Source organism: Helicoverpa zea, chromosome 22, assembly GCF_022581195.2.
Source record: "Helicoverpa zea isolate HzStark_Cry1AcR chromosome 22, ilHelZeax1.1, whole genome shotgun sequence".
Taxonomy (NCBI): Eukaryota; Metazoa; Arthropoda; class Insecta; order Lepidoptera; family Noctuidae; genus Helicoverpa; species Helicoverpa zea.
In genome coordinates, this window is record NC_061473.1 from 10,407,839 (window position 1) to 10,421,263 (window position 13,425).

Below are 13,425 nucleotides of genomic sequence, written 5' to 3' on the forward strand. Positions count from 1 at the left end.
TTCAAAATTTTATTTTAAATCCATTTATTAAGGATATTGCACTGACCGACATAAAAAGTTCTGAAATGAAATAATGAGACCGGGAGTACTACGCGTTCGTAGCATGCCTGCTACGCCGTAGCCCGGCGCGTAGCACAGGAACAAGATACTATGTCAGGGATGGCGAACCCATGGCACGCGTGCCCGTGGTGGCACGCAGCTAAATAATTTGGGCACGCCATTATTTTTCAATTAAAATTATGTACCATAACCACGTACTATTAAATGTTTCTCGTGGATCTAATCGGATCACATAGGAACTACTTCCTATATCCCGAACAGAGCCTATTTTATTAAGATATCTGAGCATTGATGTTAAAAGATTTGCGAATCAAAAACAAGTCCCTTCTTCATAATCTTTTACCTTTTCATGTTAACTATTTGCCATAAAGGCACGCCTCTATAATAATCATTGTTTTTTTTTTTTAATTGGGCACGTACGTCAAAAAAGGTTCGCCATCCCTGTACTATGTAAACCGCATAAATGTTGACTGACTAATTATTCCCGCGGTTTCACCTATATCCAGAAGATTTTCCCGCATGCTAGCTTAAAGGCGTATTTTTTAATAAGCACTTCCACATTAAGCTTTCTATTAGTACCTAGGTTTTATTTATTAATAATACATTTACTATGTTTAGCGGATTGGTGCATCGGCTGCACAGTGTGTGACTGTGACTCCAACGGTCGGTGGGACTGTCACCTCCTCAGTTTCTGTCCTGATGGTAAGCTCAATCACCGTTATTTGTGAGTAACAATTTCTGTACAATCTAGTTAATATAAATATAGTTAGATGACACCCAACAAAACAAGAGATAAATATAAAAAAATACAGAAGTCAGTGTCTATCTTAGATGATTTAACATAGTGATTACACAAGCTTTGTCTCATGATTTCTTTTATTTATGATGATGATGATGATGATGATGATGAATAACTACAAAACTGTTACTTCCAGAGAAAGACAAACAGAAGTCTAAACGTAAGGGATCCATGAGGAAATTGGTAGGGAAAAAGCCAGTGAAACACAAGAAAGCTCTATCAACCAACCAACCAAAAAAAACAATATCAAATCCAGTTAAAAATAATAAAACTATGAGTAAAGCTAAGAACAGAACAATACCTATTAAACGTGAAGGTAGCAAAACTGCACCACCAAAGCGTATCGTGAAGAAATCTGTACCAATCAGAATGGATATGACGCCAGAGCCAGGAGGTAAGAGGAGAACTCCTATCAGATACAAGCGAATACCCCCAAGCAAAAGCGAACAAACGAAGGAAAAAATAATTAAAAGGAATATAGCAACACACAAACCAATCGAAATCAAATCCACGAAAGTCAACTTAGAAATGGAAATCGCTCAAAAATTGATGAGAAGGGTCATGGAGAACCTTAAGAGGTCGATCAAGTCTGAAGTGAAGGATATGTCTAAGATAGCAAAAGAAAATGTTGATAAGGCGAAAAATATGAATAATGCAAAGAAGCCTGTTCCCAAAGGGAAAGAGAAACCAAAAACGGTAAATAAGAGGCAGATTAAGAAACCGAATAAGAAACCACCTCAGAAGAAGCCTAAGCCTAAGAAACCTATGAAAAAGCCTATATACAACCCTAAGGCAAAGCCAACCAGAAAACCCACCGTTACACAATATTCTAGACAGAAACGAGATGTCAGTAGAGAAAGTCATATTTTAACTTTAACTAAACCTAAAGGTAATTGTATTATATATTGTAGTTAGATACATAATTTTATATTTTTCTTTTTTGTTCCCCAATTTGTTGCTATTTGCCAATGCGAATTTTCAACAAAGAACAAAAAAATGATTAAAATTCCTTTAGTTCCAGGCTATCTTACAACAGTCAGCCATGAGGAGTCAGCCGGGGATAACACTACAACTGCGCTGTCTATAATACCAATGGCCACTAATTTATTAGTCACCGAGGAAGCCAACTACACACGCCCTGCGAGACACAGCACGCTTCCAGGAAACGAGTATTATAGATATGTTGTTGGTGGTGAAGACTCTAAGGTCGGTATGGATACGCCAGCAGGCGAAACAGGAACCACACAGGTTAACATGACTGAAACTGTATTTGACCTCATTGACGGTCAGCCGACTACTATAGCCCCCACAGAAATTACTGAAATTATTTACACCATACCACCAGTAATACACTATGAAGTAAACAAAACAGTTGTTAACATAACGAAATTGCACGATTTGAAGATTTCAAAATGGTCTCATTTAAAACGATTCAAAGATAAGAAAAACAACTCCAGTTCCGATAAGCATAAGAACTTCGGAAAATTAGTAACACATACAAATTTCAACCAGTCTAAAGGCAAAGAAAGGATCCATGGGAAGAATGTGGCACGAAAAATAAATGGTAGGAAGTTTAATGTAGTTAAACTACTGAGGCATCCAAAATGTAAAATGGACGCCTGTTTCAATGATAACAGCAGCAGTACACAAGCTGGAAGTAAAAACATTGGTGACTTACATGGCATACTAACGCAAATACTAAAAAGCATGGATACAAACACTACCACCGTAACACAAACACTTCATAGAAGAAGAAAATTCAGCATATTAAGATATTTGAAGAGGATTTTCAATAAAATATTTAAACGTAACAAAACACCCAATCGGTTGAGCAAGCACCAGCTAATAGAGACACTGTGTGAAAACTTTGGACCCTGCATAGTAAGCAGGAAAGACAAAATGATCTTGAACGGAAAACTTGCAGACATAGATATAGAATCTACCAACATTCTGAAAACAGTCAGAATTATCAAAGGTTTGTTGAAGTTGGTGCAGTTACCTAAAACTGCTGGCAGCAATACTGTGAAACAGGAAAATTTCCGAAACGATATACAAAAACTAAATCATATTCTTAAAGGTGGTTACAATAAAAAAGATCAAACAGATTTAACTACAGCTCAACAGATTCAAATTGATTACATAAAGAAAAATACACAGGAATTTATAAAATCTGTCAGTAAGTTCGCATCACTGCTTAATGAAATCATTATGATACTAACTAAACAAGATGTGAACATACCCATTATTGCTAGCACAGGAAACGATATCAAAAACACAACAAAAGATGATCCGTTTGAAAATTTGAAAGACCTTCTTATAAGATACAACTTAATTCAAAACACTTTCATGAAACGGATGTACGAACAATTGAACAATTTTGAGAATAAAGTTACTGAAAAGCCGAAGGTGAGTGAATTTAAGGATGTGAATAATAGTGTAGCGATAGAAAATTTCTCAAGGGATATCATTCAAAATCTCAGGAAGCTGAAGCGTTTCGCTCAAACCGTGAGCTCTAGTTACCGAGCCAAGAGGGCCACGGCCAGAGATGACGATGCCATAGAGTATCTGTTGATGTTGATGGAGTACTTGATCAAACAAAACCATCCACTGGATGCTGCACCAGGTAACAGCAATTTATTTATTTGTTCCTTTATTTCAGGCAACTAGGGCCCATAGAAAATACAATAAATAAATAAATGACATTACAAAACTTATAAACTATGCAATGTTTTATCTTACGCAAAGACTAATAAGTCTTTCCGCAGGCTTTTTTATACTTTACAAGTTGGTTTAACTTGTGTAGGTTTTAGTTATGTAAAAAGAATCTGCAGTTTTAAGATCCATACAAAAATACTGTAAGCAATTTTAAATCAAGCATTTTAATCAACAATGTTTAATCTACTTTCCAGTTAACGACGGAATAGATTTACTCATAGAAGCTATCAAAAATGCACCAGATATTAAACCGATTAAGAAAAAGGTTTTAGAATACACACCTACACCTTACGTGGATACCACTACTGCTCCTCCTTTCAGATCTTATACCACAGAGAGTTTTTTAACTGAGGAAGATAGTCCTTCTGAGAGTGAAAAGTCTTCCAGCGAAGATAGCGGTAGAATCAAGTTAGAAGATACCGAAGGGAAATTAGAAGCACAGAAAGATATAGTTGAAATGGTTGCAGATGATGAAAAATATCCATATCATCGGGAAGATAAATATCATTATGATCGAAGAGCTGAGCCTGACAAAATAGAAGATATCACTGACGCAGTTTACTATAATAGAGTTGAGGGAAATATGGGGCCAGATCAAGAAAACCTGTATGAAACCACCACAGCTCTGGCTGTTAATTCAGAATTAGGTGATAAATTGGATAGTCATGATGATGTTAATGCAGAGAAAACTCTGGCTATAGAAAACAATATAGAGAATAATATTCTTGATAAACCGCTTGTAGAAGTGGAAAATAATGAGAAGAAATTTGAAGTGTTTGTTGGAGATATGGATGATGAAGTGATTCCATCAAGCACTACTCCGGTTGTAGAAGTACTACTGTCAACAACAACCACGGAATCTTACATGCAATCTAAACCTAAACCTAAAAATAAAATGAGACACTTGGATTTAGATTCATTCGACAGCGAAAGTATTGACAAGAAATCGAAACTAGAATGGATTGAAGAAAATTTTGGTAAAGGGTATGTTAAAACTAAAGAATCGGAAGAACGTCACACTACATTGGCTGCAACTACGACTGCAAAGAGTATAGTAACACCAGCCACTGACAAGGGAGATGTCAGTAGTCTCACTAGAGAAGAGAGACTTGATGACAATGATAAAAACAGTAAGAAGAATAAAATAAATGCTGAAGAAGTGATGTTGAGGAAACAAATGGATCTTCTGAATTCTCTTGACTACGGAACTGAGAAGGGCGAAGTGTTTGGGTCTGATTCTAAAGATGGAATCAATGAGGAACGGTATGCCAGTGATAATTTTCCGTCGTATTTCGTCTAGTTAATGTAGTACTGAGTCGTTTAGCTGCAGAATTTGTGGGAGTTAAGATATTCGGGATAAAACTGAGTCTGGAAATATTGTAACCAAGCCGAGTCTTTTCGGGTTTACCATTTAACTAGAACGGTAACCGAACCATTATTCTTTATTGCACACATAATAAATAAATACATTGAACAACAACCAAAAATGAAATGTCAGATTGCCTGTAGGACATTGTGTTATCGTTATAGTTAAATGGTACAACTCAGCCTTTTCTAAACAATATTAAAGTCCTATGATTGTCATTCACAATTGAATCCATACTATGCCTGATCGTCTAGTCCGTACTGACTCAATAATTTTGTAGTTACCTATTTTGTTTACCCGCACTCAGAGACATTTATGGCCTTACTACAAAAACTTAAACGCCTGTTTTACACGTGTCTAAAAAAATTGTGTCTGCAAAATGAATCGTATGTCAACGTCATAATTTGAATTTTTTTTAGACAAGGCTTAAACTGACGTTTAAAAGTTTTTGTGGTAAGACGGTTAATGATTACTTAAGTCACTCCTTAGTGACAGATTCTCATAGAAATTTTGCACTAAGGAACGGCTTAAGTAACCATTAAAAATATCTCTGAGTGTGTCCCTTAGAATATTTTCAAAATAATCATGATGCCAATTCCGATTTCGATTGTAAACCGTTACGTAATATATTTTGATTTGTTATGAAGTTAACAATTTGTATTTATTTGAGTGTTATGCATCTTTTATGATCAATGCATGCACGTAGGGTTTCTGTCATATTGTTACTAGATGACAATAGTAGTTCATCTCTTACAACTAAGTTTGTATCAACTAATACGAAGTTTTGTAGTGGAAACAACGATAAATGATTCTTGCACTACATGAAGACTTGTGTATAGCTAAAAAATAAATGCAAATTAATACTCAAATTAAGACGGAATAGGTTTTGCATAGTCAGTGTCTTAAAGTTCTTATGCGAAGATTTTTTTTCTCTTTTAGTTAAGAGAAGTCTAATATTTGTGAGAATGTAAATAGTTGGTTCAAGTCCTGCAGCTAAACGTTCAAGCTTAAGTTATAATAACTTGTATTAACGCCATATAAATAGCAATTTGTTTTTAATTGTACATACGCTCGATTAAACAACTTTACTCTAGTTGAATAAATTATTAACATTGTTTTGAAATACTTTCATTTCATACCTTGTAGTATTTTGTTCCTATTCAAGCCATTATGCATAAACATAGTTATATTTTTCCCTTTCAAATGAAAATGTAAAAAGTAAGTTAAGTGATCAATAAGCAAAATTAAAATTTTTGAAAAAACCCACGCTAAAAATCTTATTGAAAAATAATAAAATAACTGAAAACCCCCGACTTAACCCAATTATTATGTAACTAAATATTAATAATTTTATCATAATACATAACCGAGGAATATCCGTCGGGGGCTGCCATTAAACCAGCTAAAGGATTTCTAGTGTCGTGAATACAATTATTTAAGAATTGTAAATGTTTAACGATGACATAAAATACACTCATGAGTATGATTAATTGTTGAAATTTCATAAAGAAAAGGCAGAACCCGACGGTTATTCCTCGGTTATATATGTACCCATGAACTTGTTCCTGAAATCCACATTGAAATGAAATCAGACAATACGTTTTAGTTTTAATAATATTGCAATATAGTCGTTACACACTAATATAGCAGCGCCCACTAGTGAGTTAATATCGTAAGACTTATCTTAAACCACGTACAAATCAACTATGAACCCATTGCTGAAAACCGCATTGAAATCGGACAATTCGTTATAATAGTATTGCAATATTATTTTGCATGTAGCGCCCTCTAGTGAGTTATAGCTATAACACCTGTCTAAGAACATGAACTCATCGAACACGAACCCGTTATTGAAAACCGCATCAAAATCAGATCATTAGTTTAGAAGATAGGTGGGAACATTACTTTGCACAAACGCACACACAAACACACAAACACACAAACGCACATCTCTCACCCTAAACCCTAAAAGTCTTGCTTTTATTTTATTATGTAACTAAATAAAATCAAGACTTCAAAAACTAGATTCCGTTCAAATATTTACATAATATTTACATTAATTTTAAAAATTAAAAATAAACTTATATATACAACTTAAAACTAATACATAGCATCAAAAAATTGCTCCTCATCGCTGTCACCGGGTAATGTACCCAGAAGGCTGGCAGCATTGCCACGTTGGATGGCAATGCTCAACCTCTGTGCGAAATAAAAGCCAGCCCTTGGGTCACGAGAAGTGTCAACAAGGCGCTTAGAAATTTCCTTTGCAAGCGCGTGAGCACTCGGACCCCACGGCCCGAGAGTTTCAACCCCAAACGGCTCAAACATGTAATTCCCGATAAGGCTACTATATTTGCGCCGTTTGAGGTCTTCTGCTTGTGAAGCGGCGGAGCCGACACAACACGCAGTTCTAGGAAGATGGGATGGCGCAAGAGTGTCGACGCAGGTCGCGTCCCACACTAAAGTCCTACCCATCTTCCACGGAAATAGCGACATGCCGTCTGGTCTCTTGCCATCGTCGCGTGCCAAACCATTTGGTTCAAGTACGGCTGGCACGCCGACGGCAACAAGAGCCCGACGGATCACGTCGTTGATATTCACATGTCGTGGTATGCGGCCCGCACTCCGGCTGCACGACAGGCCGTGGTGACCGAGGCTGTTGACAGCTTCCCCGCAGTGGCAGCGGTGAGGAGTGCAGCATGAAGCACCCAGACGCAGGCAGACAGCGAGTCTGAAAGTGGTGTCGTCAAACATGGTGCCTATGTTTGCCGACGGAAATGCGTGAAGCCAAAGACCTGACTCCCATTCACCCACAGCCAGTAGGCGTGCTCGCTCCGCAGAAGTAATTGACGTATCAATGAGATTTTTCCGTATTACTCTGCAGAGCGGCTCATCCCACTGTCTCTGGGAGGATGGGTTGGCGGGTAGATCGGTATTCGGGCATGTGACTTTCCAGGCATTAATAGCCTCCGCCAGGCATGGCACCTCAAAATTGATCAGTGTAATAGGTAGGATTTTCCTGATCAATTTGTCAGTGCCATGGACGGAGGAAATAAATGCCGGTAAACTAATACTGGAAATTTTGCGGACGCCAAGCCCTCCCATACGGATGGGAAGTGTAGCTTGAGACCAAGCTTTGTCGTCCAAGGCCACATTTAAAATTGATGAAAGTGTGTGTCGAATTATTTTATCAATTTGATCCAAAAGGTTGATGTGCTTCCATAAATGAGAAGCACGCAAGATGTAGGTTAATTTGGGGCCAAAGCAGCAGTATCGTAGGATGGTGATGGCTGAATGTATATTAATTTTGAATAACCTTTCCGAAATATCATTGAAATTTTGAATTTTGTTCTCAATAAAATCCGAAAATGACTCTTCTAGTACTGGTGACCCCAGGAGGCAAAGAGAACTTTTGTCTATTATTTTTATGCCATCGGCTACTGCGATTCCGTTCATGTTCATAATTTATGAGCCTATATGAGCCTATAGTTTGGTTAAACTATCGGTCGACTAGAAGTTTGCAGTGTGATTAACCAAACCCTAACAAGTCGTCAAATTGCCGCTCTTGCTCACCTTTTGGTTGGTATAGTGATCGTCATAGTTAAATGATGTAACTCACAATATCTTTAAGCAATTCCAGTTATTTTCTTCCTCTTTATAAAAATCTGCATCACCAAAATAAACTATAATAACTAAAAATGGTCTGGCATGCGCCTGCGCGGCTCATGTCGCAACTGTTTCGGTCTGGCGGCGCGGGCGCTCTGACCTTCCGTCTCGCTGCGGCTAATTGTCCGCCTTCGGCTTATCTCGGCTACTGAAACATCCGCTGATACTGATACTGTTTTTTAAAGTGTTTCGTAAATATTGTTGACAAAATAGATCATGATTGACAAGTAGAAGCTGATAAATAAATATAAGTATTTGAAATTGATTAATCTTTCAGAGAGTTAAACTGTTGTAACTTTTCGAACAAGATGTTTGTATCTTAGGTGTTTTCCAAAATAAATGTCAGTTGGGCTTAACTTAGCTATATAAGTTTATGTAGTCTTGTAAAGATTAAGCTCATCAGTATGCTGATTTATAATGCGGCGTACACTCCCCACTCGTCTCTCACTATCGGCCTCATCTCAAAGCTCAAAGTCGCTCAACGAGCTATGGAGAGGGCTATGCTCGGTGTTTCTCTATGTGATCGAATCCGAAACGAGGAGATCCGTAGACGAACCAAAGTCACCGATATAACCCACCGAATTAGCAAGTTGAAGTGGCAATGGGCAGGCCATATTGCTCGCAGAGCAGATGGCCGATGGGGCCGAAAAGTGCTGGAGTGGAGACCACGGACTAGCAAGCGCAGCGTAGGACGTCCACCAACGAGGTGGACAGACGTCGTTGGAAGCGACCTGCATCTGGATGCATCTGGATGCAGGTCGCTTCCAACAGGTATCTGTGGAGATCAAAGGGGGAGGCCTATGTTCAGCAGTGGACGTCCTATTGCTGAGAGTGAGTACACTCCCCAACTACCTAAAATAATTTGAGAAACCCAAGTTATCACACTAGGCTTCCTCACCTGCAACTTTATTAAAAAATAAACCTTTTCCCATGACGGTGCGTCATCGTCAAAACACGCAGCAGTTATTTTGTAAGTTGCACTCTGCCCAATAGGCTCACGTAGACAAACGTGGCAGGGCGCAGAGGCCCGTGTATTAAGATCTATGCACAACGTGTGGATTCTGCAAGCCGTTGATGGAAACTGGAATGGTACATACGCCAGCAAAACAAGTTACTTCAATCTGCAAAATTTTGCCAGTCAATATTGAACCTTGTACTTTGGAGACAAAGTTGAAAGTCTGTTGAAAGACCAGAAAGTGTAAGCGTCTGTAACATAAGTGGGCTTTCGAATGCTTTTGTCAGGCAATTCAGCGTTAATGTTTAGGTTTTAAAAACATTATAGTTAATGTCTAATATGTAAAAAATATGGTCAAATGAATGTCTTTTGCTACAATATCCAATCTAGTAATTCGCTGTCAGTTGGTTTAGATTAGACCTTTTCACAAATTGTCTCAGACGCGGTTTGCGGTCTGCCTCGCTGTGTGTCGAATATTCGGTTACTGCGTGTGCGCCAGTTAAAGATCATATTGTGTGAGAACTGGGTTTTGTAAGCGATCTGCCACACCACAACCACAGGTTGTAATTAGGTTACATCATAGACAGATGAACTTAGTGACTGATGATTTTTCTATTGATTAGTAATTATTGTGTGAAAAGTCCGTGCTTTCAGTTACCCGAAACAAAACGAGCTCCGTGTTGTTTGTTTTGTACTTAGTGGTAAACTAAAAGTATGTTAAGAATGAGTGTCGATAGATGGAGAGGAAGAATCAGATCGAAGAAAGATGTTACCTATTACCTAATGATGTCTTGAGGGAATGACTGATAGTATGATGCGTGATATTAATGAAAACGTAACCTATGGTTCGCCGACACTAAATAAAATTAAGAACAGGGCAAAATAAATTAGGAAATAATTATTTGATCCCGTCAACGAAAAACTAACATATGCTACCGTTTTTCTTCCAAATGGAACATTCTCGTTATGGAAACCCGTAATAAACGTAAAGTGTCTCAAAGTCACCTGGTGATCATGATACAGCCATTAAAAAGCATTTACTTATAGCACCAGCAGTCTTGTTATCTGTCCGTGCATCTGTCGGCCTTGTCGCAGTGTTGTTAAGTAAGTAGGTTTAACTTCAGAATATGGCCGTTGCATATGGTGCACTGATTTTAATGAAGGCCAGTTTCCTTATATTCGTTTAATATCATGTACTTTAAAATTTTATCAAGCTCAGGGGTTTGTTTATTTGAGAGATTTGATAGCCCATTTATCCAGCAGAGCTATAATCCCCGGATTATGAGAATGCATGAAATAATATTATACAAGCTCTTTCCTCTTTGTTTGTTTGTTTAAGTTATTCAACTTTCCTGAAGTTTGTCATTTGGCGACTCAATATTATCAAGTGCAGGATTGGTCTTCCTTCAGCTAACATTGAGCGTGCTTTTCATTTAGTTCAAAGAGCAGGCAATAATTGACAATATGGTCATTTTTATAAGGGATTTTTATTGCATCAATTCAGACACAAGGAGTGTACCTACTAATTTCAGTTCTTTCGCCGACGCTTCGTCCACCTCTAGGACAACAGAAGACCACTATTACAAAAATGTTAGATATCTTGGTGAATTCGCAACGCATCTACAAGCCGACGCTAACGTAATCGCCGATGCACCTGCGCCCGCGCATTGCCACACGTTTCCTTCACACTAGATAATATATCTAATTGCTTACATCCACATTTTGTGTTTAAATTGTGTCGCAATGCTGCCTGTATTTTAAGGTTTAAGTAAATCCTTTTTAAAGCTCCATTTCCAAAAGGAAAAACGGGACCCTATTTCTAACACTTCGCTGTCCGTCTGGCCGTTTGCCACAAGGCTTGTTTCTCACAAATTTTCACATATTTAGGTATGTATTATTGTCAGTAAGTACTGAAAACTAGACAAACGCGGGATTATCTGATTTTCTATACATAGTGCTAGAAAACCCATAGTGTGCGAGTCCGACTCGTACTTGACCGGTTTTTTGTGTAAAATGGCTGGGAAATACGGCGCTTGGTTATGCTTCCGTCTATTATAATGTGACTAGCCATGAAAATGTTGGTAATTTTTGTCTGTAGGTACGTATACTAAGTATATAATATTTTGTTGTTAAGTATGTAAAAAGGAAAAGGCAAAGTTTGTCGTAAAGTTTGTGAAACAAATGATTCTTGTGCCGCGTGTAGCAAGTTCGATTCCTACACGTAATAACTTAAATTGTTCCATGTTTTTGCCATTTATTAATATTCGCAAAAAAGTCTACAACAATGAGAAAAAATCACAAATTCCAAATGTTTGTTATCTTATTATACCGGACACTTATTAGTATCACACAAATTGCAATGCAAAGTGCAGGGTTAGACTGATTGCAATTTAATTGAAAAGGTCACCGAATCTAGACACACGGCAGTGTGTCCGCCAAGTTCGAGCAAAAAAAGCGACACACCGGCCGTGGGTTATATTACACGAACCATTTCGGGCCAAATTCGACCCCCCTATAACTCAAAATCTATTTTATTTAAACATTTCAAATTTCTAGTATCTGTTGAGACCCCCTCACTTATCTAAAATACAAAATTTCATTAATATACCTATTGTAGGTCTTGAGATATTGACGTCAGAAAATCGCTATTTTTACTATACACTCACTGACTGACTGATTCACTGACTCACTCATCAAAAACCTAGACCACTTCCAATGGTCGTATTGACTTGAAATTTGGCATGGAGGTAGGTCTTTATGTCAAGGTAAAGGGAAAAATCTGAAAATGGCCAAGTGTGAGTCGGTTTCAAAATAATGAAGGTGTAAAATACCCCTAAGGAACTAAAACGAACTAAATTTATCTAAATTTATATAGTATATCTTCGAATGGTCGTACCGATCTGAAATTCGTTACAAAGGTTTGTATTTAGTCAAAGTAAAAATCTGAAAACGGCCAAGTGTGAGTCACTTACGAAAATAACGAATGTGTAACTTTGATCCACGAACATAATATATGATAACATGTCATGTCAGTCAGTTGGTAAATCTAGTCCATTTAGTTAATCTAGTTCATTTCTTTGTAAGAAGCATAGTGCATATTCAAAAATCTGAAAGATAGTATAAATGAGACATTTCCTTAACTAACTTAATCATAAGAAAAAAATAAAATAAACAACCTTACAAAAATAAATGAAATCCCACCCAAAACAAAAATGTGAAAGGCTGCCAAGTTCGATAATATGGAAATCCTTCGCCTATAAAAGAAGTGAGATCTGAATAAGTACCAAGTTCCAAATACATACCTCAGTTAAAAATAGTTACTTTTTAATAATGTTACTTGGCAAGTTTTAATAGAAAATTAAATACTTGATTCATTGCGTTTAGTAGGTTTATAACAAGGTGTGTGAAAACTTGCCAAGTAACATCATTAAAAAGTAACTATTTTTAACTGAGGTATGTATATGGAACTTGGTACTTATTCAGATCTCACTTCTTTTATAGGCGAAGGATTTCCATATTATCGAACTTGGCAGCCTTTCACATTGTTGTTTTGGGTGGGATCATTATTAAGTAATCAATCTTTCAACAACCTGTTCGTAATGAGTTCTATCAATGAGTAGTTCTTCCTACACAGAGGCTGTATGCAGTTTAGCCTTCGTCAAACTAATGTTAAAACATATTTAGCTTGCGTTATGTCTCTTTATCTATTAAGTAAATTCCATTTTTTTCCTATATCATTTCTAGGTATTGTAAAAATAGTGCCAAAGAATATCCTTAAAATAATTAGGAAAGAGTGCTATGTACTAATATTTTTTAATGAATATCAATGAATGAATGTTTCTATTCAACTTTAAAATCCGAAAA

The 13,425-nt window shown here is 37.1% G+C and overlaps 1 protein-coding gene across 1 annotated transcript; it reads left to right on the plus strand.

Annotated features, from left to right (window-relative positions):
• Positions 1–1,030: 1,030 nt before the first annotated feature.
• On the plus strand, positions 1,031–4,874 carry LOC124641515. Its single transcript, XM_047179609.1, has 3 exons — positions 1,031–1,748; positions 1,875–3,482; positions 3,769–4,874. Exons 1-3 carry the CDS (start codon positions 1,031–1,033, stop codon positions 4,872–4,874), a joined length of 3,432 nt encoding a protein of 1,143 aa, XP_047035565.1.
• The last annotated feature ends 8,551 nt before the right edge of the window (positions 4,875–13,425 follow it).

What these genes read in the sequence shown, in the direction of transcription:
- LOC124641515 (XM_047179609.1), top strand. Translation starts at nt 1,031, where the DNA reads ATGAGGAAATTGGTAGGGAAAAAGCCAGTGAAACACAAGAAAGCTCTA. An exon ending in AACTTTAACTAAACCTAAAG is followed by an intron (nt 1,749 to 1,874) that starts GTAATTGTATTA and finishes AAATTCCTTTAG; the next exon opens with TTCCAGGCTATCTTACAACA. An exon ending in TCCACTGGATGCTGCACCAG is followed by an intron (nt 3,483 to 3,768) that starts GTAACAGCAATT and finishes TCTACTTTCCAG; the next exon opens with TTAACGACGGAATAGATTTA.